Source organism: Aristolochia californica, unplaced genomic scaffold (assembly GCF_029961685.1).
Source record: "Aristolochia californica isolate CCGP_79_NKW_82.1479 unplaced genomic scaffold, dmAriCali1.0.hap1 SCAF_12, whole genome shotgun sequence".
In the NCBI taxonomy this organism is placed as follows: Eukaryota; Viridiplantae; Streptophyta; class Magnoliopsida; order Piperales; family Aristolochiaceae; genus Aristolochia; species Aristolochia californica.
Genome location: NW_027181793.1, coordinates 18,643,129 through 18,666,228, shown reverse-complemented (window position 1 = coordinate 18,666,228; position 23,100 = coordinate 18,643,129). Strand labels below are relative to the sequence as shown.

General features: G+C 37.8%; 3 protein-coding genes across 3 annotated transcripts; 2 read left to right on the top strand and 1 right to left on the bottom strand.

Moving 5' to 3' along the window:
* Positions 1-4,311: 4,311 nt before the first annotated feature.
* LOC137947055 (NAC domain-containing protein 2-like) lies at positions 4,312-6,454 on the top strand. The gene is made up of 3 exons (XM_068793346.1): positions 4,312-4,516; positions 4,866-5,140; positions 5,657-6,454. The coding sequence occupies exons 1-3, from the start codon at positions 4,357-4,359 to the stop codon at positions 6,065-6,067; spliced, it is 846 nt and encodes a 281-aa protein (XP_068649447.1). The 5' UTR covers positions 4,312-4,356; the 3' UTR covers positions 6,068-6,454.
* Positions 6,455-8,769: 2,315 nt separating this feature from the next.
* LOC137947056 (uncharacterized) lies at positions 8,770-14,415 on the top strand. The gene is made up of 3 exons (XM_068793347.1): positions 8,770-9,288; positions 10,431-10,560; positions 13,666-14,415. Exons 1-3 carry the CDS (start codon positions 8,866-8,868, stop codon positions 13,887-13,889), a joined length of 777 nt encoding a protein of 258 aa, XP_068649448.1. The 5' UTR covers positions 8,770-8,865; the 3' UTR covers positions 13,890-14,415.
* A 63-nt stretch (positions 14,416-14,478) lies between these two features.
* LOC137947054 (SWI/SNF complex subunit SWI3C) lies at positions 14,479-21,546 on the bottom strand. Its single transcript, XM_068793345.1, has 9 exons — positions 21,386-21,546; positions 20,749-21,300; positions 18,371-18,909; positions 17,300-17,648; positions 17,111-17,184; positions 16,788-16,906; positions 16,488-16,516; positions 16,226-16,374; positions 14,479-15,409 (listed from the first exon to the last, which is right to left on the bottom strand). Exons 1-9 carry the CDS (start codon positions 21,411-21,413, stop codon positions 14,942-14,944), a joined length of 2,307 nt encoding a protein of 768 aa, XP_068649446.1. The 5' UTR covers positions 21,414-21,546; the 3' UTR covers positions 14,479-14,941.
* Positions 21,547-23,100: the final 1,554 nt, after the last annotated feature.

Below are 23,100 nucleotides of genomic sequence, written 5' to 3'. Positions count from 1 at the left end.
ATGATTCTTTGGTAGCCTTTATGACAACTGCTCTGAGTTTTATTCAGAGTTGAAACTTGGTTGCAGCAGTGTTGTGATAGCTTACGTAGCGTGTTTGGAAAAGTCTGTTGTTTAACCAATTCTCCTATACCAAGTCACACCAATAACAGATCAATACGTGAAACATGAGAGTACAGGGCCCAATACCTACCTGGCATCAAGCATCAAGAGTGATTGGAATGTTGGTCATTATCCTCTTCATTAATGAATATACCACCACTCCATTCATATTTCCTATTGCGTGTTCCTATGATTCACATCCACGTTTTTGTCTGATGTTTATCTATTTTCATTGGATTCCAAATCTTACATGTTCCCTTTTATAAGGGTTCCCAAGTTCTTCTATTCTATCCATTAATCTCTATTTGGCCATTAAAATTTTTAATTTAAGCTTTTGTTGTTTAAGTGATTATTATCCTAACAAATGTTAATGAACTTGTAGGCAGGCAGGGTTTAGTCCAATCGGCCTAGATCGAGTTCAAATATCGGTTGGATCAAAATAAGATGCTACCTATTTGTTTTATTTAGACATTAATCACTATTTTGGTGTAATAGTATTACAACCTTTTCTATGTGAGTACTTGGTACATTATGAAGAGTAGATTATTGAATCATATTGAATTAACCGTGTGGGTTATAGTCAAATCGGGTAAATTGAGGTTCGATTTAGTTTACTTCGTGTGGCTCTTGTTGTTTTTACTTACCAACTTACTAATCTCCTTACTAAATCATTGTCATGTTCACAGTTTCAGTTGTTAAGAAACAAGAGGGTCATGGTCATTAACCATGTGGGTCATGGTCAAATCGGGTTTTGAACAAAAAATGGTTTTCTTCTATGTAAGAAACAAACAAAGGGTCTAATTCTATTCAATCAGGTTAAACAGGCCGATACAATCCAATCCAATCCAATTAGGAAAAGATTGATCCTAACCCTTGAAAGTCAAGAAGAGGTCCTCAAAAGAGCATTATGTCTCATCTTATGTCTCATCCTAATCCCATATCTTTTTCCATGTGTTTCGTTTTGGAGGTTATGTGGATAAAAACAAGAATCTAACAAAAGACAATAATTTGGTATGTAAAAGTGGTGAAGGAAAATTAGGCAGGAAATTACAAGAATTTGATACGAGTGTGGAAAGGAGATTGGAAAGTTTTTTGTAGTCCCGCAGAATCCAAATGGGATGATGCAATGCGACAAAAAAAGTCCCCTCGATCATCGAACTTTAGAAGAAAAGGCTGTTGCGTGTTCAACTTTTTCAAAACATAAGGAATCTAACCCACTCCTGCTTTTACTGGAAATTGTCCAGGGAAATCTCATTTTTAAAACTCATATTTGTCACTTGAATCTAGCTTAAAATTCGTTCCAGTGAAAATTCATAATCGTATTAGAAATTCTGTGGGATTTCTTATCTTTTCTCATGTTTCTTACGACATTCCAATCCTGAAAAAAAACAAAACGAACAGAATTTGTGAGAAACAATTTCTCCTTTTTCTTTATCTTATCAAGCGGTTTGATCGAGAGAAAATTACTGCAGACTTGATGGAGTGGAGCAAGAAGATGAATCACAACTGACAAATTGTAGACAAGAAACAGTAACAGTCCAGAATTTAGGCGAAAAGCGAGGTAGGTCCTGGGCCAGAAGGAAAGGAAGCAGACAAGGGGATGCAAGAACAGAAAGAGGAATTGTCCGTACTAAAATGGGAGCCATGAATCTTGAGAGGAGACTGGATAGGAGCCTTTGGTCCTCTTTCGGAAGCTACGACTACAAATTTCAGAAAGCATTGCGAAAATAAACAAAAAAACCAGGCAGCATACCTTCTATCATCTAATTCTTTCGCTTCTGCAACTCTGATTTCTGCTAGGAATTTTTTTTGAATCCTATCCCGTTCAAAGTTTTTACCATTCACCGCATTAACATAGAAGACGCACGTCTTATTCATCTTCCTCTGGTGATCAGATCGGACAAGAAGCAACAAACCTGGTTAGGCTTCGATTACATCCGGCACAGATAAGTTTTTAGGTCACAAGAACATTGTCATCCATCCATCTACAAAATTGCGGAAGAACAAAAGAGAAATGTACGCAATCAATGAATAGAGAAGATTGTGATTCAAGAACCTGAATAAAACACTCGTTTCTGCATCCTAACCGAACTTTCAGTTATTTGTCTTCCTCCAATTTCCTCTTCTCTAAAATATCGAAAAGCATTTACAGGCAGGATGGCTTTTTGAATGTTTGGCCGCTTCTCCATCTATTCTCACAAGAACCATATATTATATTATTTTCTAAACTGCCTAATTTTGTCACTCAAAATTACTTGTTAAGGTAAATAAAATAATCTTAAACATGGTGCTCCATGACCTGCTAATTGTTCTTAGCACACTCATTTAGTACATTTCCTTTTTTAAAAAAAATTAATGACAATGACTAATCGACATGCTTATCTTCGATTTCGTCCATACTCGTATATGTTTATTGCTTACTAGTCACTGAATCATTGTTCGACTTTCAAGATTATCCGTTTTCCACACGTAATCACCGATGGATTAGCACCACAAATAAACTATGGATGGAGGAACACATTTTGACCCTTTTGAGAAATGGGTGCTCTCTTTAATGTTATTTTTTTAGTTTGTAGTGCAAGTTGTTGAATTTGATTAATTTAAATTTAAGTTTGACTATTGGTTATCTTTTTGTTTGTTTCATTCTATATGGGGGAAGAACTTGAACATGGGTAGCTGCTAAGTTGTTCAAACTTGGATGAAAATTGGAGACTTACAGGAGTTACAACTTTGACTTAGGAAATATGAAGTTACATGAAATGCTCTCATTCACGTGAATAAGTCTCGCTCAAGAGTCTAAATAATAATTCCATGATTAGATTTCTTGGACCGACTTGGATTAGCTGATCCAGATAGATTTCCATCACTATTTTTAAGATGTCGATTATCAAATTAGATTTCAAGTAATAGAACAATCAATTTCCTATCTTTTTTAATATCTCTTCTCCACATCTAAGTGGGTAGAGGATGCAACCTCATTAAAGTGATACGAAAGATGCTTACAATATCAATATTCATGACTCACCAAAGAAAACGGGTGAGTAAATGGTTATATTTTCCAATTATTATCATGGTTTTTCGAGTCAAGCGGACTCATAGAGAGGGAGTCCGTTAAACACTTAGCCAATACTACCCAAAAAACCAGCATGTTAAGAGCGGAAGACATATGTACTTAACCCCAGGACCATAACAATACACCCTACCCTCCTGAGCCGACGACCACGACGGCCTTAACACAACAACGGGGATTGGGTCAGGAGCCCATACTCCCTTACGGTGCCCTGCAAGGGGCGTGCGGTCCACCTGTGCATGCAGGGATTCGAAGTTGGGACGTAGCGCTGCTCTGATACCAAATGTTATGCACCTAGCCAATACTACCCAAAAGACTGGTATGTTAGGAGCGGAAGACATAAGTACATAACCCAGGATAATAATAAAGTTGACTCTTCTATTTTGACTCGCTCAAAGTCTAGTCACTGAATTGATGAATGACTTGGATTTTTATTTGTTCGAGTCAAGTTCTTGGCAAAGAATCAGAAATACCCTGATTTTTGCACATTTCCAACAGTAAATAAGCATGGTTTTAATACACTAACACATCTCCATTTTGCCTTTGAAACCATCAAATTACTCTAATCCTTCCTACTTCTTCATACCTTCAACTCGCTCACTCAAAGCGTTTTTCGAATTTAAAATCATAGCTGAGTCCGTAGGATTAGAATTTAATACGTGTCACGAACGTCAGCCGCTGACGTGGTTCTGTGACCGCCGACACCTATTCTTCCCGTGAACGATCGTTTATACTGGTAAAAAGTCCCCAGTCACACAGCGGGCCTATTTCACCACGTGTTGCTTCTGTTCTCTGAAAAGTCATCAACGGTTGTGATCTTCTCTAATTTTGTGGACCCTACTCATCCCAAGACGGAGAAGGAGAGAGCCGACTACCAACCCGGACTATCCAAAACCGTGACATAAGCAGTGACTCCATATCCCGCCCTGCACCGCTAGAACTTCGACACGTGCGCCCATAGTCAACCGGTTTTTATTGGTATGTGGCGGTCGCAACCCACGTGTACTTGTGGAAAGCACAGGCGGCGGCTTCCACGTTCGGTTACCCTTTTTTTTTTGTGCCCTCTCTATAAATTTCCTGCCTTCGCTCTCTTTTCAAGTTTAGCCTTCCGACTCCTTCCTATTTTTTGAGAAGAAACTCGAAGAGGCAAGAGATAAAAGAGAGACGGAGAAGCGAACGGGGAAGAAATGGCGGGAGAATTGCAGTTGCCACCAGGATTTAGGTTTCACCCGACGGATGAGGAGCTGGTGATGCACTATCTTTGCCGGAAGTGCGCTTCACAGTCTATTGCCGTTCCGATCATCGCTGAGATCGATCTATACAGATACAATCCTTGGCAGCTCCCAGGTAATTGTCTAGTTTACATTGAAGGACGATTTTCAATTTCCAGTTATTGTTTTTTTCTAAGAAAAGAATTTCTTGAAATATTTCTTCGCGGATTTTGTTCTTGTTCTTGTTCTTGTTATTTTTTTTCCTTTTCTTTTCTTTCTGACTGGGGTGAATAAAGAAGTGCATGTTTATCAATTGCTCTTCGCATTTTTCTCTTGTGCCTTGCTGCATGAATTTTAAGGTGAATTTAATAAAGGAAGAAGCAGAGTTAACCATTGTTGACCGTCTTTTTTTTTTTTTTTTTTGGGATTTCAAGTTTTTTTTATTTTTTTTATTTTTAGATGAAGACTGATTTTGAATGGAACAGGGATGGCTCTATATGGCGAGAAAGAGTGGTACTTCTTCTCCCCAAGGGACCGAAAGTATCCAAATGGATCAAGACCGAACCGGGCCGCCGGGTCGGGTTACTGGAAAGCCACGGGCGCCGACAAGCCAATCGGAACTCCGAAGCCGATGGGGATTAAGAAAGCGTTGGTCTTCTACGCTGGGAAAGCTCCGAAAGGGGAGAAAACCAATTGGATCATGCACGAGTACCGCCTCGCCGACGTCGACCGCTCCGCCCGCAAGAAAAACAGTTTAAGGGTATGCTTTACTGCCTTGCTCTTCGATTGAAAAAAAAATCAAATTTTTATTAATAGATTCCTATTAAATAAAACCTGGAAAATCAAAATCTTTTCCTGGAATAAAGTTGTGTCGGGAGATTACAAGTGGGAAGGTGGGGAGGTGGGGGGGGGGGGGGGTGGCTATGGATGCAAAGGACATGGCCGGTGGGCCTGTTGTGGCCCACAATATTTGTTGAGACATTGAATCTATGTGCATGCTAGTGGGCCACCAATGGCGGCTGACTACTGGGTCCCACTGCCTTTGGACAGCGTACAATTCTAGAAAATCTTGGGGCCCACTATGACGAGTGCCTCCTATCCTTTCAGCCTACCATTTTAATTTTTGTAATAAGTTCAACCACCGCTGACCGGCTTTAACTTATCCAAACGATGGATTTATAGCACGTGCGTCTATTGTATTCCACGTGTACGTGGTGGCGGTATAAGGGACACGCTTCTCATTTTGGTTTTTTTTGGCTTTTTTGCCCTCTTTCAGTTAGATGATTGGGTTCTGTGTCGAATCTACAACAAGAAGGGGACGATCGAGACCCGGTCGATGAGGGTGGACTGCAGACCCGTTTGCAACATGGACCCGGTCGAACAGAAGCCGGAGATGTCGACCCACGTCACCGATTTCGCCTACTTCGACTCGTCCGATTCCATACCCAGGCTTCATACCACCGACTCGAGCTGCTCGGAGCAAGTGGTGAGCACGGAGTTCGCGTGCGAGAGGGAGGTGCAGAGCCAGCCGAAGTGGAAGGAGTGGGAAAGAGCCCTCGAAATCCCGACAAATAACATGGATGCTACGGTTGGGAGGGACCCATTCCAGCAGCTGGAGAGCGTCCAACTCTCGCCGGTGTTCAATACTTACTCGGACATGTACATGTACTTGCATAAGCCGTTCTAGATTGATGGGCCGTGGATAACAAAACAGGCCTGAAAATGATCTCATCTCAGGCCCACTCAATTCTTTCCGGCGCTTTGTTCAATACCATTTGGCCGTAGCAGTAGGCACCAAAGGGGGACAAACAAGAAAAGGAAGAAACGAGAAGAAGAAGCAGGGGAATGGAAACTAATTTCTCATATTTGATAGGTTTTACAATTAGCCATTGGATGGGGAATCCCAGGTGTGTATATATGGAAGTAGTGAAGGTCAGGTAGTCCCAAGTATAAATGGTCTTTGTTCGATTACTCTGTTTAGGGGGGTTTATATGGGAATTTCTGTTTACAATCGGTTTGGTTCACTTTAGCTCATTAACTGTTCTTAATGAGAGTGCTCCAATTTTGACATCAACATTGATAGCCTAGTAAAAATGGAAGTTTCTATTTCTTTTTAGTCCACTCTGATTGTTGGACTATTTCTGTTCTCCCACGAGAGAGAGAGCGAAAGAGAGCTGAGTCCATTTATCTAGGAATGACTATGTTTTTAAATCCCATAGCCTAATGTTTGATCAGCTATCACATATAGTTTTTATTTTTTTTAGCACTCCCCTCAAACTGATGCATATACATCATAAACACCTAGATTGAAACAAGTAGACTAAAGAGATACTGCTACAATTACTTTAGGGAAGTTATCAACAACCCGGTTTTCCAAAGAGATGTTGGAGGCGTTTTTTTGAATAGAATGATAATTAATCTCAATGTGTTTTGTTCTTTCATGAAAGATCAGGTTTGAAGAAATCTGGATAGCTATTTGATTATCATAATAGAGTTTCCCCCTTATCTTTAGATGCTTTAACGAGATGGGATTGAACATATTTGATGTTGAACACAACATTGGAGTTTTAAAATGTATTTTTATTTTATTAGTTGAGTATGATTATCCCATCAAAGAGAAGATCTTTCACCTTCATATACATAATGGGAAAAACCTAATATTGTATGTGAACATTTTAATTTTTTTTTTTTATGAGATATCATTTATTGCAAATCCTGATGTAAGATCATAATGCAATTATTTTGTGCTACTCATTGCATCAATGGCTACAAAGATGTTGAGGAAGTTTAAAAAATATTGGGATATTGTCAACACGGTGTTGGTCATAGCTTCTATTTTGAATCCTCAATAAGTCGATGAAACATGAACTTGAAAAGTTGATTTTAGAAGAAAACAATGAAATGGTTAACATTCAATTCTTAATATATAAGTTACAATATACATTTCAAGGTAACTTAATATATATCATTAGTTGATTATAAATTATCTTAGAACTCTTTGACCTTGTCTAAGATCCAATTGATTTCTTTAGTATAATGTTTGCACAAATGATGATTTGTGCGTGGTGGTTTAGTTTGTGTTGATTTTCAGGACTCTATGAATTTAGCTCACGGAGAAAAAAGAGAAAAAAACTCATTAGGAGAAAACTTGAGGAAGAAGGGTTATGGAATTGATTATTCCTTACCCTCCCCCTGAAGCTCTATTTATAGATTTATGAAACTACTATATTACAATAATACCCCTGAACTTAGGGTTTGAACCTTAGAACTTTAGTTTAATTACATCAATGTCATCTCTATGAGATGACCCTTTATTTACCATCCTGCCATCAATGTGTGTGAGCCTCAAAAGTTTCTTCCCCTACATCCATTGTTGTTGCTTCCTCCTCTTCCTTGAGAGTACATGATAGATATCTCTATAGGTAACCCTAGTGTTTCAAAATCTTTTACCAGTATTTAAAGTGTTATGGCACAAATATCTTCAAATAAAGATAATGCAATGGAGTTGACTTGTGTCTTGACAACTTCAAGATAAGACTTCAAATTTACTAGACAAATTACAACAATAAGTGTTTTTCTCTGTTTTTCTTTCTCATCAACAACTGGAAGAGGTTAAGTGGTCTGACAAGTCTCTAGTGATTAAAAAACGCTTGATTGGTTGTGACTAGGTTAAATTATTAGGAAAACATTTTAGACTCACAACTCGAAGATTTTGTGTGAGTGTGAACAAGGTTACATGAGTTTGTTTATGTTTTTTTCATACAAAACCTTGAGAAACTAGGAGCGACACAAACTTTTCGTGCAGTTTTCATGCAAAACGTAGGAGATGCACCTAACCAAGACTCATGCAAAGTCAAGATCAAGTAGGAAACTCGTTGGGGGGGCACAGAGAGTCCTATCAAACAACAACCACTCATCTAGATCAGAAAACAAAATCACGATTATCCAACATCCAATTTTAAAAATAACATCCTTCCCTTTTTTGAATTTATCTCTCGTAATGAGAAAGTTTTTCAAAAATTATTTTAAATAAATATTTTAAAAATAATTAACTTTAAAAAAAAGATAATTTGGTAAATTTGATTTTCTACTACGATTTAATAGAAATGTTACCTTAATTATGTATTAAATTTGAATTGAAAAGAGATATTTTTAATTACGACATCTAATCCATCATTTTTAACAATATGATATCTAAAAGAATCATATTAAAAAAATAAAATGAGTGGCTTTTTTCTTGTAGCCTAAACCCCCCTTAATTCTCTACTTGCTTCCAAGGTTGCCAAAAACCCTCGCCTCCCTCCCCACTTGGACACCATCTCTCATCTCGTCGACTGCCTTAGAAGCTTCCAGCGATCCTCTTCTCTCTCGTGTGGTTGCTCAACATTAGGAAGCCGAACCATGTTCCACTCGCTGCTCCACTAAAAAATCCATCGTAGAGCTATTTCCTTTTTTTTTTTTTTCCTTTTGGAAGCTTAAACGAGAATGTGGGCGACTCGACATCTACTGAGGAAGACTGCAGCAATCCCATGTCGATCGTTGTCTCACGCTGCAGCGGCGGCGCTTTCTCACGAGCCCGTACTCTTTTCATATGATGATGTCGAAGGATTGCCGAAACCCGACCCAAAGTTCAACGAGACGATATTTGCCATCCCCCGGATTGATTCCGGCAAGAGAACTAGGAATAAAGAGAGAAAAGCTGGGCGCGTTCCGAGCATCGTTTTTGAGCAGGAAAACGGACAAGAGGGAGGTAACAAGCGGCTTATCTCCGTAAAGAACACTCAGATCCGGAAGCTCATCAACCATGTTGGTTATTCGTTTCTCTTGTCCAGGCTTTTTTATTTGGAAGTACGTGCTGATTTTGACTCCGATGAGATCATTGAGAAGGTCCGAGCATTGCCGCGGAAGGTACTCTATACTTGAAATCCTCTATGTTGTGAATTTTTTATTTCACGGAAACCATCACCAACATTTGCGTAAAGCAGATGTCATCTTGGAATAGAAGCCTAAGAGCATTTCGGTTTCGGTCCTTTAACTTAATCAAGCCATTTGAGACCTGATTATTGTAAATGCGAAAAAGGGGCTTTAATTGTTAATGCATATGGAATAAAGCGCTAAAATGCGAGAGTGGGTTTAGCAGTAGCCGTCGTGTTTCTTCCATTTCTTGAAGTTTTCCGCTCAAATTCAGAGTATTCAAACTAATGGCAGGAACTGTCGAATGAAGTAATGGCTGAGTGTTGGTATAAAAATATAATATTTTGGAAGAAGTTCCTAACTATAGTGGTTAGTGGAGGCATTGTTGATTTGCTTTTGCACATTAAAAGATTTTAATTTACTTTAGTGAAGGCATTAACAGCTGATAATTGAATCTTTTGCTGGGTTTGATATAAGATTGTGTTGGGTTGCAACATTATTCCTCATTTTAAGCAGTGCCCCTTATATTCATGCAATATTAACATCTATCTACCTATTTCAACTTACTTCTTAAAATGGCACTTGGTGCGTCAAACTCTGTACACATCATCATAAGTACTAATTGCATCAGAAAACAGGGGAGTTGATAATTTATTTGATTGATAATTACAAAAATTCTTGTTCAGACATTAAGGCCAGAGGAATATATTTTGGAGAGGTTTGATATACTAAGCGCCTAGCTTCCATTTCCCTCTGTCATGGAATGAGATTGTTTTGCAAATGAGGGTTGATCAGCCACAGTTGATTAGTTTTCCATTCTCTTCCTAATTCTTTTCTACAATGATTATTTGTCATTAAGGAAACATTTGTATCTTATTCGAAAATGAAAAGTAAAGGTAAAGGCTTGTCTTTTTCATTTCTCTTATATTAGCTTGATCTAATTTTGTCTCTTTATGTGTTTCTCCTCAGTTTCTTTCTTTTCATCAACAAAACTTTGATCACCCTTTTAAAAGAAAAAAAAGTGTGCTGATCTAGTTACCAGGATTTGCTCCTGTATGTTAGATTGTTTAACGAAATGCTTTTATGGGACTCAACTTATACTGGGTTTCTAAAGCACCTCTTGCTGTCTTGATTAGCTTCATCTCCACTCAGGCACTGATGCTGTGCTTAATATTACATTTTTGAGAGCCCCTTCAGATGCTTTACTCAAGGTGGACGTTCCTCTTGTCTTTCAAGGAGAAGATGTTTGCCCTGGTCTAAGAAAAGGTATATGATCATGAGTTTCTTTTCTTCCAACTTTTTTTTTTTTTTTTTGTAGCATGAGACGTTGTGAGTTTGAGGAAAGAGAATGTAATATTGGAGAAACTGGGTAATGCACTTTTCAATTTTAAGATTCCTGATAGTTCCATTGATTTCTTCCAGTCTGGAAGTTGTGGATAACTCTCCAGACTGCTCCAAGTATTAGTAGTTAACTATCTCATGTATTCAAACAAAATTAGCTGGGATGGGTCAAGTGTGAGCATGATTATTTTTATTTTATTTTGATAAATGTGATATGATTATTTTCTTTTCTTTAGAATGTATTAAGCTAATAAGATCTTGTGTCTGATTTCTGCTTGAGCTAAGCTACGCTGTTCAACTTGATTTAGTCTATGGCTCTAATATTTTTTTTTGGTCTTGTGGACCAACAACTCAACCATTTACTATTTAATCTTGATAAAAGAATCTTTAAAGCTTTCAAGTGACAGTTGCCCCCCAAAAAAGCTAATTTACAGTTTTAACTCTGTACTCTGTTCTGCTTTATTTTTTAACCTCCAGAATTGATTACTAATACTTTTTTTTTCTTCTGAGGTGATATTATACATGTTTTAATTGGCTGCTATTCTAAATATGTTCAACCATTCATTACAAGAAATTCATCTGAATTAGTCTTAGATTCATGAATTCGTTGGGAGTCAATATAAGGGTGACATTTTTTTTCCTTTTTGAATTGTTAGAATGACAATTTTCCTTCTAAGAAGTGTATTTACCACTTTGAACTGAGATCATTGGGATTTTTGTGGGTTTTTGTGATGTTCATTCAGTTACAGGAAGTGAATTATTGGTTTTATTTTTATTATTGTTGCAGGAAGCAAGTGTATCATGTTCTAGTCAGGGTCTTTTTAGTCAATTTTGCCACAGATATTTGCCTTTATTTTCTATCTGGCTTTAATGGAGACACTTGACCTCAAAATATAGATTTGCAAATGTAGTAGACTTGTCTCATTTCATCGGGTTGCCTTATCTTGCTTTGATCTCGCTTCCTTGTGTCATTTCTTCCTCTTTTGACGTTTTAGATTCTCTTCCTGACAGTGTGAGTTTTCAAGCTGAAACTGTTGGAGATCACTTGTTTCAGATAGTAAACTGAGTACTACACGGTGAAATTGAATTTTATTTTCAAGAGCAAGAACTATACAATATTTTTTTAAGATGGATACTGATGATTGAACCACCTAGAAGAGGGTGGCTGTTTATGTAATGCTCTCTTGCTTAGAAACAACAAGTGAGACACAAGTGAAACTTTTTGTTTAAGTAATGATAAGTCTTTTCATTTATACTAAATCTATCTGGTAAATGAATAATTTCAAGAGTAAATCTGCAATTAGTTTGTCATCTTTTAACATTACCTCCACCAGGATAGGTGTTCTATATGCAAATCCAGCTTTTTCTCTAAAATGATTTCAAATCCAGTTTTGTAGTGCTTTATTACCTTGATAAAATTTAAATGTCTTATATTATAGAATACTTACTGTAGTTTTTGAAGTATCTTTTTAGTTTCATCTATAGGAGTTGAGATGAAACTATGAGTCATGGGAAAATCTCACATAGGTTAAAGTGAGAAAAAATCCTGTGATTATTAGTTGAGGAAAGACCTTCTTGCATTGGCCAATCATTTTAGGATAGATTTAGACCCAACATTAACATTGTATCAAAGCGGAGCTTCTGTTCTGGTGAGCCTAATTCGTGCCCCATTTAGTATGTACCATGTTTACGTTGCCCATATCTCAGGCCTGTTGTCTATTTGCTTTGGCTTGGATGTGAGGGAGATTTTTAGTTAGGAATAATACGACATTGGGTTAAAGTAAAAATAAAATAAAGTAAAATACTATGATTGTTTGTTGGAAAAACGCATTCTAACTTCATCTAGTTATTTTGGATGGAACTAGACCCAACTTTTGAAGCACTGTTTTTTTGTAGTTTTCTTTTCTTGTTTTGAGTCCATTTGTTTGAAACCCATGAAGCACACATTTTTCCTTGTTTAATTGTTTTTCCTATTACTCTGCGGTGACCTTTAGAACTGACTTTGTTTTTACAAAACTTTAAGTGTTTTTTTATTAGGACTATGTTTTTACTAAAAATTCAGGGTTATCTTCATCCATCTCATTTTTATGGTGTATATTAAAGTTTGTTTCAGGAGTCAAAGACAATGAGAATCAGCACCAACGTGACTGAGAACTGGCTGAAAGAGACTCCATATTATCAGAACTGTTTGATAATCTACATGAAATGATTACAGATTGGTTTAAAGAGTCTGTCTAACACCTAAATTTATAGAATTCATATGCAGGAGTCTCATTCAGAAAGGAAAACAGGGAAGGAACACTCAACACCAACAAAACCTAAATTTTCTATGAAAAAAAAATATCCTTTTTTATCTGAACCTTTATATTCTGCTTTGTGAAAATTTTCAAACGAAGATTTTCCTATGATATTTGCCAATCAACGGGGGATGATTTCATATTCATCCAAAAAGATTTTCTCACATCACCTAAAATTTCTGAATGTAGAAATAGTGGTCCACAGTGACAATTCCCATAATCATCATCTTCTTAATCTTGTCTAACTATGTTTGTTGTTTACCTTCCTACCTGTTGCTAGGTTGCCTTCTTTCAAGGTTTCCTCACCACTCCTTCCCCTGTTGCTTTGGTCTGTTTCTTTCCTAGTCCTTAACTGACACAGTGAAACCCCTTCCATTAACATTCCAAAACCATCTCAAAGCTGTCCTGCTTATATTGTGAACTGTGTTCCAAAAAAAAATGGGCAACCACAGTTACTTGGTTTTCAATAGAGGTGTTATATTCAGTATTGTTTTATCTGATACACTTATGCTCACTTCTATTTTTAACTGATAGACGAGAATCATGCAGTCTATTAGCTTTTTGTTAGACTGTTGCTCATGTTCTGTTCACCAATATGGATAATTCTTTACATATTCTTTATCTAATTACTAGTTTGTCTCCATCAATGGTGTCAATTTCTCCAATTTGTGGTTTGTTTAACTTGCTTTTTTCTCCTTGCTGTTATTTTTTATTGACTGGCATGCTTATGCAGGCTCGTTACTGAACACAATTAGAAGGACAGTTAAATATCATTGCCCTGCTGACATTGTCCCACCATACATTGAGGTGGATCTAAGCGAGCTAGATGTGGGTCAGAAGTTGGTAATGGGAGACCTCAAGGTCCATCCTGCATTAAAGCTTCTTCATTCACCAGATGAACCTGTTTGCAAGATCATGGGTGGACGGGCGTCTCAGGAATCAAGAAAATCCAAATAAGTTTCCTCTTGAGGAACATTAGTGCAATGGAAAACTTTTTAACTCCCGAAGTGTTGGAAGCTTTCACCTGGTGCAAATCCATCATCTCCCCCATACTTTTGTTTTGCAAGAATCAGGAGCTGTGGGACTAAACCCGGCAGCTAACATTGGCTATTTATTCATCAATGGCCCTTTTCCTATTTTCTGGAACTGTATCTTGGAACTCATTGATAGAATTCAGAAAGTGATGGTTGGGATTCTTTGATATTGCCCTTGACTGGTTAGAGCTTCCCCTGCAGCTGTCAGAAAGTGAGGAACTTTAAGAAATCACTTTGCCTGTCTATGACGTATATTTTCCATGTTTGTATTACTTAGGATAATTGCCATGTTTGAATATATGGCTGGGGAATAAGGTAGTTATCAGGAGAGAATGCACAGTTGTATTGAAATTTGCCTTGCATTCATACCTCATCCGTTATCAACTTTTTTTTAACCTCTTCTGAGCTTTTAATGTTCACGGAACAGAACAGAAATAGAAAGCATTATAAACATTACACAGATCCAATATGAAAAACTATTTGGTGCGAAATATGCGAAACAGTTATTTCAACTGTCTGATCAAACAGTTTGTCACCATTAAGCTCTCTGAATGACTTCCATGTCAATAAACAATTGCCACTTAGCTTATATTCAACAGCCTCTAATCCTGCACAACTGCAGCCTCGCTCTTTCAAGTTTCAACAATTGACCCAATCTGCTCAACCTGATGCACTGCTTCACACATTCTGCTCTATATTTAAAAAACTTCAATTGGAAGCACCCAACGACTACACCTCCAAACACTCCAATATCATATTTGTTTCCTCCTGCTCTTTTTGATATCCTTTTTGCTGTCAGTGTGATTTTGATCATTGCCCACCATCATGTTGAGATTTTAAAGCATCTAAGCTATGAGCAATATATATGGTACAATCACTGGCCGATACCTTAAAAAAATCATAATATACAGAAGGAAGAATTCGACTTCATGGCTGGGTAACAGATGGGCAAGAAATAAATTTAAATCTGATAATTTAACTCAGGTTAGTATTAGTCCCCGATACAGGTCTCAACATGGGATGAGTGATAGCTGGGGCATTAGCAGAACCGGAAGGGAACATACCAGTTGAGGTAGACCCAGATGAAGATGGGACCATTGGCATTCGCGGAGGAAAAGGGAACATTTGCTGGCGAGGCATGAATGACATGTGAGGATGTGGTGGTTGATTGCTGCTGAATGCTGCCGGAATATTAGGAGGGCCGCCCATAGTTGAGATAACGGGTTGTCGATTACTACCACTGTTCAGGTTAGTAGTGCTTGTGTTGGTTGCTGCCGATACTGCAGGTGCATTTGATGGACCTGCTTGTGCAAATCTTGTTGATACAAAACGGGTCCTCTCAGCTGAAAGCCTCTGCCTTGTGCTTTCAACCTGTTCACATTCCTTCATTAGCAAGGTCTCCAGTTCAGCAAATCGCTTCAACTTGAGCTCCAATCTTTTTAACTGTTAATAAGAATAGAGAAAATGACAAACATTGTAAGTTGCATTTCAAAAAATCAAAAAGGTGGACAGCAGCTTCCGCAAAGGGAAAATTACATTGAAAGTATAAAATCAGAAAGAAAATAGTTTTGAATGGTCAGGAACCGTTTCAAGAACAAGGAACACCATAAATTGCAATGTTGTTTAGCACCTTGATTTTGTTTAGTACTCCAAACATTAAAAACTCAATATAAACCATAACAAATGAGTGAAAAATACAATTTCTCAGTATGTCACATCTCAGTATGTATGTCATATTCAAGGCCGCAATTGGTATCTGTTTAGTTGGTTTCAAAAGGAATATGGAACAGTTATTAGTTTGGTATCTTATGGATCCAGAACTTGTCCAGAAAGTGCGTCCGCACACAAGTCTTGAGGAGGTAAAGTGTGCTATAGAAAACAAATAGCTAAGCATATTCACCACTTTTGCAGGAAGCATATTTATCACTTTTTGGAGGAAGCATATTCACCACTGATAAACATTTAAAATCTTCTCAGTTCCAAAATAAATGATGGAACAGTTATGCTTTCAAATACAAGATATTAATAATGAAAACACGATTCCTAGCAGACCAATAACTCGTGGATCCAGGCATGAAATAGGACAGACTTTCACCCTCCAGAGGATAAAAAACAGAAAGCTAACAGTTACACAAGTGACAATGGCAACTGAGCCAAAAAGAAAAAGCCTGTTCGATTAGATAAGTCTTAAGAATGATGCTAAACATACTCAAACAAGCAGATCATAGAACAGACTGAGCAATTTAGACCTGGTGATACCTTGTGGTTTATAATAGTCGCAGCCAATCTCTGGATTTCACGTTCTTCATGATCTGAAAAGAGCTTTGCCTTCATAGCAGCAGCAGACAAACCAAATTTTGCAGCAGCTTTCACTTTTTCACGAGACAGAGGAGATGGAAATGCACCTTCTGAAAATATATTAACAGGAATTAGAAGCACAATTTCGATTAAGATACTGTCACACCCAGAAGAACCTTCAATTAGAAGTAGAATTTCCCAGGAAATGAGACACAGGCCCCACCTTCTCTACGTAAGCTTTCAGAACTCTCCCTGTAAAAAGAGAAATTTTAGATCTAAATTAAACTTGCAAAAAAATGGACCAAAATAGAAGCTAAAAAAGGGAATGACAAGACATTACCAATAAAAGATCAAGAGGCAGGTTTATTCTTTTACTCATAATATGAGAAAAGAACACTCGAGGAGATTTTGAAAACTTTTGAGAACAAAACTTTGATCAGCCAAAGCCAACAAGACAAACTAAGTTAAAACAATACAAAGATTCCAGTATGAACGATAGAATTGGTTAAGAATGGAGGCTAACCTATCACCATGGATAGAATCTTCTTTATGTTGGTTGTCATCTTTCGACAGTGAGGCTAAAGATGCATGAGCACAAGCTGCAGCAACTCTGGGTCCCACTGCAGATGCCAAAAATGCTACCTAGAAACACCAATTGTTATCAATTGACCTGACAGACCAAGAATGATAGTTCCTTCACAACTAATCCACAAAATGGAAGTCCAAGACGAGAACAAAAATAAGTTATTGACATAAGCATAGAACATGCACAAAAATTTCATGCTTATCTACAAATAGAAATCAATAATTTTACAAGTTATTAAAAGATAATAGTAATTTATGTACCAAAGCCATGACTGGATTTCCTGAGCTTTCAAATGGAATTCTGTTTTCATAGTCAAGGAATTTCAACCAAGCCCCTAAACAAAGAAGAATAGTCACAAATTAGGATAAGATAATAAATGTAAAGATGCTAAAGCACAGCATATAATAGGAAAAAAACGGCAGAAAAACAAGAAACACAAACAACTGTACCTTGAATATCGCAGTTACCATTTGACGATGAATTTTTAGAATCACTTGAGGCATTAGATGAAACAGGAAGTTCAATGTTTTCCAATAAACCATCTTCCATGGGCAGACGTATAAAGTGAAGAATACATTGTGCTTTTGTTTTTGTGCCGACATGATCTGCAATTTCATTCCAGTTGTCATTATAAATCTCCAATGCTTCAAGAAGCAATAGAGTTTCCTGATCAGTCCAGTTGTCCCCATCAAGATCACTGTAATCCCTCATCGAATCCACCCTCACAAAATCTATGCTTGCATGACCAGCAACAAACTTCCCATCATGAAAGCACTCAAAGCAAAGTGTTATATCCATCTGCACAGCTAATTGAAATAAGACATTTTCTTTTGAAAAATGTGAAAGTATAATTCGCTATTATTATACCAGCTATAATAAGATGCAATATCCATTCACAATCTTATGATAAAATCTTCTACAGTTTTTCTTTATCCAACATAAGCCTCCATAATCATTGTTTTCCATACTGCAAATAAGTATCGCATATGCAGCACTAAGCATCAGATTCTGAGATGTCTGACACGAGATGTTCCAGCCAATACTAAATCCTGTACTGCCTGTATCAGCAGTCACACACCCTATTTTCAGGTACCCAGCTCCAATCTGAAGAACAATTAAATGCCACAAATACACAAATCATTGCACAAAGGGAAGTGTTTACATGGGCCATAAATATGAAATTGAGTAAACTCACAAGGACTCATAGAAAGAAGTTGATCCCACTAATTCCTAAAGATCCACCAACATATATATAAAAAATTTCAATAAAGATATAATAACTATTTTACCAAGATAATAAGTGTGCTGCAAGTAGTTTAACATGTTGTTTACTTATCCGGTTTGATTGTGAAACTTGTATACACTAAAGAATCTCATTTGTGTTAACACTTGAACAGTTCAGCACCTTAGTTTGAAGAAATTAGTAAATCCAATTAAAATATACTAAATTTCCATTTTAGGAATATGTATATCCATTAAAAGATACATTAGAAGAAGAATAAGAAAAAACAGAAACCAACCTCCTTGTGTGATTGATAAAAGGAATGTGGCAATGCTTTTGAACAAAAATTGCAATGGTTCTCAGATAATCTCTCCCGAATCCTTCCATCTAAGTCAGAAACTCCAACATCCAAACTCCCTGAGGGCACAGAATACACATCTTCCAACCGATATCTGCTTTTAGGCTTGTCAAAATGGATCAAACTATCAATAGATTTCAATGCAACAGAAGGAACTTGCAGGTCCCCATTTGCCTCTTCTCGGATAACTGGACCCACAACCTTGGAGTGCGGTTGTAAAGGTGCAGCCATATAATTGATAATTCCCCAATGGTCCAGAAAGCGAACTATTCTGTTGATATCATGGACTTCAAAGGCCCCCAGAAGGGCTTGACAGTCAGCAGGAGAGATCCTTATACCAGGGTTCTCTAAGTACTTTGAGACAATCCTATTGCGGATCTCCATGTATTGCTCTGGGGTGTGATCATTTAATTTTCCAGAAAAAAAATGTGGGACCACTTGCCTTTCTAGCCTATGAACAGTTTTTGGTGAAAACCAATCTGCACAATTGAAAATTAAATTAATAGAACAACAAAGAATTTAAGCTCATTAGGACTTTATTTGCCTCCATCAATAGAAAAATAGGTGTACTCAAACATAGTCAAATAAACATAAGAAATAAACGTGACCACATTCAATAGATTCTTTCATTGGAGCGTCCACAAAAATTTTGAGGAAAGAAAGAGAAGCTTTTCAACCATGACGGAAACTCTTATACCCACATAAATTTGCAACAGTGTAATAACACAATTTATTTGTCCCTTTCCAACAAAAGCAGAATTCCGTGACCTATGTGTGGAAAAGAAATGATGAATGCAGCTTAAAACAAGTCCAATGCCACAAAATTTGCACAAAATTGACATTTGTATGAATCTTATGAGGATTCACAAGAATTACTGGCACTACTCCAATTTCAGACTAAAATATGTCAAAGTTCCAAAGAGTTACTGCGGTTTGTGAGTGTAAGTTACAAACCATGGAGCCAAGACCAAAGAGATACGGTTAAAGAGGAACTATACATGTATTTTCATAACTCAGATTCTTAATGCACATTTTAAAAAAATAAGGAAAAGAAAAAGCGCACACACGTGCAAGCATGTGTGTGTGGTGAGTGTATGTGTGCAAGAGAAAGAGAGAGAGAGAGATTAAAGCCATATCAAAGGAGTGGCAAAAAGGAGAGAAACAAAAAGATAAGAACAGAAGAAACACAATATCATGAAAAATAACTTCAAAATTCTCATATCTTTTAGTAAGAACATTAGCAACTTAAGGAAGATGACAGCAGGTGAGATACGGCCCATTCAAATATTGCAGCACCCTCATAGAAACAGCATCTAAATGTCATGGTCAACCTTTTGATTCCAATCTCTTACATACTTACAATTCCCCCAAATTATTGATGTTATATGGAGTAAATAGGTTAATATCTCATCTCCCTCTGAAAGAGCAACAATGAATTTCCAAGATCTTTAACAGAGAATTGCCCATAATAAGTGTTAATAACTTGATCAACGGAAAGTACAGCACCCAGAAAAACATTTGACTTCTCTAAATCAATATCAACCAACCTAGTGGAGCTGTGCAAACACAGAGATTTTCCCACAGCTACCAAAAGGTGAAATTGAATCACAAATAATAAAACATTTAGAGTTTCAACCACCCAAACTAGGCATCTTCAAAGTTCTATTATCTCATGCTTCAAACCTCCCTTTGAATACATTTATGTTTCCAAACTTTGGGGACTATTTCCCTCAGCAAACAGCAGTCATATCAGGCTAAGCTGTACGGGGGGAAATTAGACAAATGGTAGGTTGGTAGGCAAAGACAGACATTAGCCGTCACAAGAAAAATTTAGTTCCAAGTCATTTTGTTTCAACTGTACTTCTGCTAGCCCCTTTTCCTTTCGACTAATGACCTAGCACACCCTTTCGAAGGCAATTGCTCTAATTTCCAACCAAGAGCATCAAGAGTAAAAGATTAAGACAGAGACGAGAAAAACATATAAACAACGGAAACAAATAACTGCTTGAAAAGAGAGAAAGCAGCAGAATGTGAAATAAACCAAGCTAGAGAGTTTAAAACTGAATCAAAATAAAGACATGTCAGAAAGAAACTGCCGAAATAAACAAGATAAAAAATAAGACAACTGAATCAATAAAGAAACAAAGACGAAATTTTGGACAAGTACCAGCACAAGAGCAAGGGCCAGCGAATAATGTGACACAAACAAAAGGTAATAACCAAAACAAAGCTCACAGAAAGATAAACGAGGATAGAATTTGAAACGCATATCAGAAGCAAGTGAGAGAGGCATAAACTATCCAAAAAGAGATCAGTACCTGCGTGCATCGGCACGACATGTGGGCCCCAATTTCCAAACTTCTTGATAACCCCTCTTCCATCCATAATTGCTGGAGGCGTGCAGACAAACGCCGTGGAATTCCCATCCGATTTGTCCTGATCGACAGCACCCAAGCAGGGACTATCCGTTGGGATCACTGACACCACTTGAAGCTGCCCGTACGAAATGTTTTCCAAACATGTAAAATTCTGAAGATCGTGGGATCTGGAGTCGTCCCGGTCGGCGGCGACCAGGGAAAGAACGGAGGAGTGAGGACGGTTGACAGCATGCTTGACCACCAAAGGGAAACTGGAAACCCGAACAGCCGTGTCGGCGAGGACCTCAATTTGCTTGTGGTTGGCATCAACGGCCACAGCAGCAGCCGGAGAATCGTTCTGCTCGTTCTCGTCATTCGTGTCGTCGTACTCAATGGCGGTCTCGTCCTCTTCGTCCTCGTCGTCATCCTCATCGTCCTGGTAGGGTTTCTGCTTCTTGGTCGGGGTTTTGAGGTTGGATTCTCGCTTCCGCTTCTTCCATTTGAGGCGAGAATCTGCAGAAGGGAAAACAGAGAAACAAGGGTTTAATTAATGATGCACAGAGACGAAAAAAAAGGGAAACGGAGAAAAGAGAATTACCGGAGGGGAAAGAAGGGGAAGGGGCCATTGGTTAGGATTTTGAGAGGGAAGTGTCTGAGTGCCAAAAAACTCTGCGTCTCTTCTCGTCTCCTCAGGGTTTTGGGCCTTGGAACACAGGCAACCGCGACGCCTGTGTTTTTGGTAAGGGTGTGAAAACGAAACGGAATAAGCAACCGTTGGTATTTCATCTCCGTTCCGTTTTAGATTATTTTTAAAGTCATTTCAATTCTGTTTTTTTATGTCTAAACAAGTGGGTTAATGGTAAACGGATAAATAAATAAAAATAAAAATCTAACAACACAAATAATAAGGTCCCTGAGGTGTGATCCAATTTGAAAGCCTCTATGTGCCAAAGTTGCAAAATGGTTATTTCAACCATTCAATTTTTATCAATGGGAAGGTGAACCTTCGTTCATTCCTTCTCATTTCACCTTCACCTTCGCCTAACCTATTGACTTGCTCCATCGTCCCACCACCACCTAAGCCATCCATCGCCATTGCCTTGCCTCTTCCCACCGTCGCCTTCATTGTCTCCCTTCGCTGTTTGTCGTTTGCTATTGCCAGAGAGCCTGTATCAATCAACACATTCACTTGATCAACAGTGACATTTAATCCTTCCCTACTTCTTTCTTTCTCTTTTCAACTCAACCAGTAACACTTGTTCTTCTTCCTCGACCTAGGGGGAAGCTATATCCCTTCCGTCGTGGAGAGTTCGTTACCTAATGCTCCTTCCCTTCCTATGATCTCTTTCTTCTCTCTTCTTCTTTTTTACTTTTTGTTATTTTTCTTTCACATCTCGTTTCTTCACTCATAGCTCGCCTCATGTTCTTTGTGCCTATGTTAGCCTTTGGTCTAGAGCTCCTTCTCTCCACCAGAAACCTTTACCTTAAACATCGTATCATCTGGTCGATAAGTTTCTCATTCCAAGCCCCATGGCCCCCAACGTTTTCCTTAAATCTTGATCCCATCTTGTTTTGTCCCCTAATCCACTCGAATTACGACTTCTCGTTGGATTGATGTCACTATTGCTTTGATCTCTACGCTACTCCTCATAGATGGTTGAAGAAAGTTGAGGAAGGTGATGGAAGATAAAGTCGTACAAGGGAAGAGGTAGTATGTGTCAGATTTTGTGTTTATGTTTTTCTTTTCAAAGAAATTTTTAGCTTTGTTGTGGTTAGTCTCATATGTTAGACATGTTTCCCTGGATGTAAGTTGTAGTGGGCGATTGTAATTGCCCAGTAGTTATAACCTCTCCTCTTTTGATGGGAAAAGAGGAGTTTAAGGTTACATAATCTGGTCTAGCAGAGGGTCTGTGTGTTTCAATCAAAAAGCCTCTACATAAATGAGTTGTTCTCTGATCTCTAGAAATTGGCCCACATGTTTTACGATCGCAACTTGGCTCTGATACCAAATGATGAAATCTTATGAATTTCTAAAACATAATAAAATTCATAAAACTGTAAACCGGAAAGACATACCTCATGTCATGACAATCAATTTCCAGAAATTGAAAAATGAATTATCTATTCAGAGGCTCGTTGATGGAAACACGAGCCCTCTGAATAGACAAGTAGCTCTTCTATCTCTGGAAATTGATTGCCATGACAGGAGATATAGCCCACTGGTCCGAGGATCGCAACCTGGCTCTGATACCAAATGATGAAATCTTATGAATTTCTAAAACATAATGAAATTCATAAAACTGGAAACTGGAA

What these genes read in the sequence shown, in the direction of transcription:
- LOC137947055 (XM_068793346.1), top strand. Translation starts at nt 4,357, where the DNA reads ATGGCGGGAGAATTGCAGTTGCCACCAGGATTTAGGTTTCACCCGACG. An exon ending in CAATCCTTGGCAGCTCCCAG is followed by an intron (nt 4,517 to 4,865) that starts GTAATTGTCTAG and finishes TGAATGGAACAG; the next exon opens with GGATGGCTCTATATGGCGAG. An exon ending in GCAAGAAAAACAGTTTAAGG is followed by an intron (nt 5,141 to 5,656) that starts GTATGCTTTACT and finishes GCCCTCTTTCAG; the next exon opens with TTAGATGATTGGGTTCTGTG.
- LOC137947056 (XM_068793347.1), top strand. Translation starts at nt 8,866, where the DNA reads ATGTGGGCGACTCGACATCTACTGAGGAAGACTGCAGCAATCCCATGT. An exon ending in TCCGAGCATTGCCGCGGAAG is followed by an intron (nt 9,289 to 10,430) that starts GTACTCTATACT and finishes TGTCTTGATTAG; the next exon opens with CTTCATCTCCACTCAGGCAC. An exon ending in TTGCCCTGGTCTAAGAAAAG is followed by an intron (nt 10,561 to 13,665) that starts GTATATGATCAT and finishes ATGCTTATGCAG; the next exon opens with GCTCGTTACTGAACACAATT.
- LOC137947054 (XM_068793345.1), bottom strand. Translation starts at nt 21,413, where the DNA reads ATGGCCCCTTCCCCTTCTTTCCCCTCCG. An exon ending in TGTCGTGCCGATGCACGCAG is followed by an intron (nt 18,910 to 20,748) that starts GTACTGATCTCT and finishes TCAATTGTGCAG; the next exon opens with ATTGGTTTTCACCAAAAACT. An exon ending in TGGTAACTGCGATATTCAAG is followed by an intron (nt 17,185 to 17,299) that starts GTACAGTTGTTT and finishes TTCTTTGTTTAG; the next exon opens with GGGCTTGGTTGAAATTCCTT.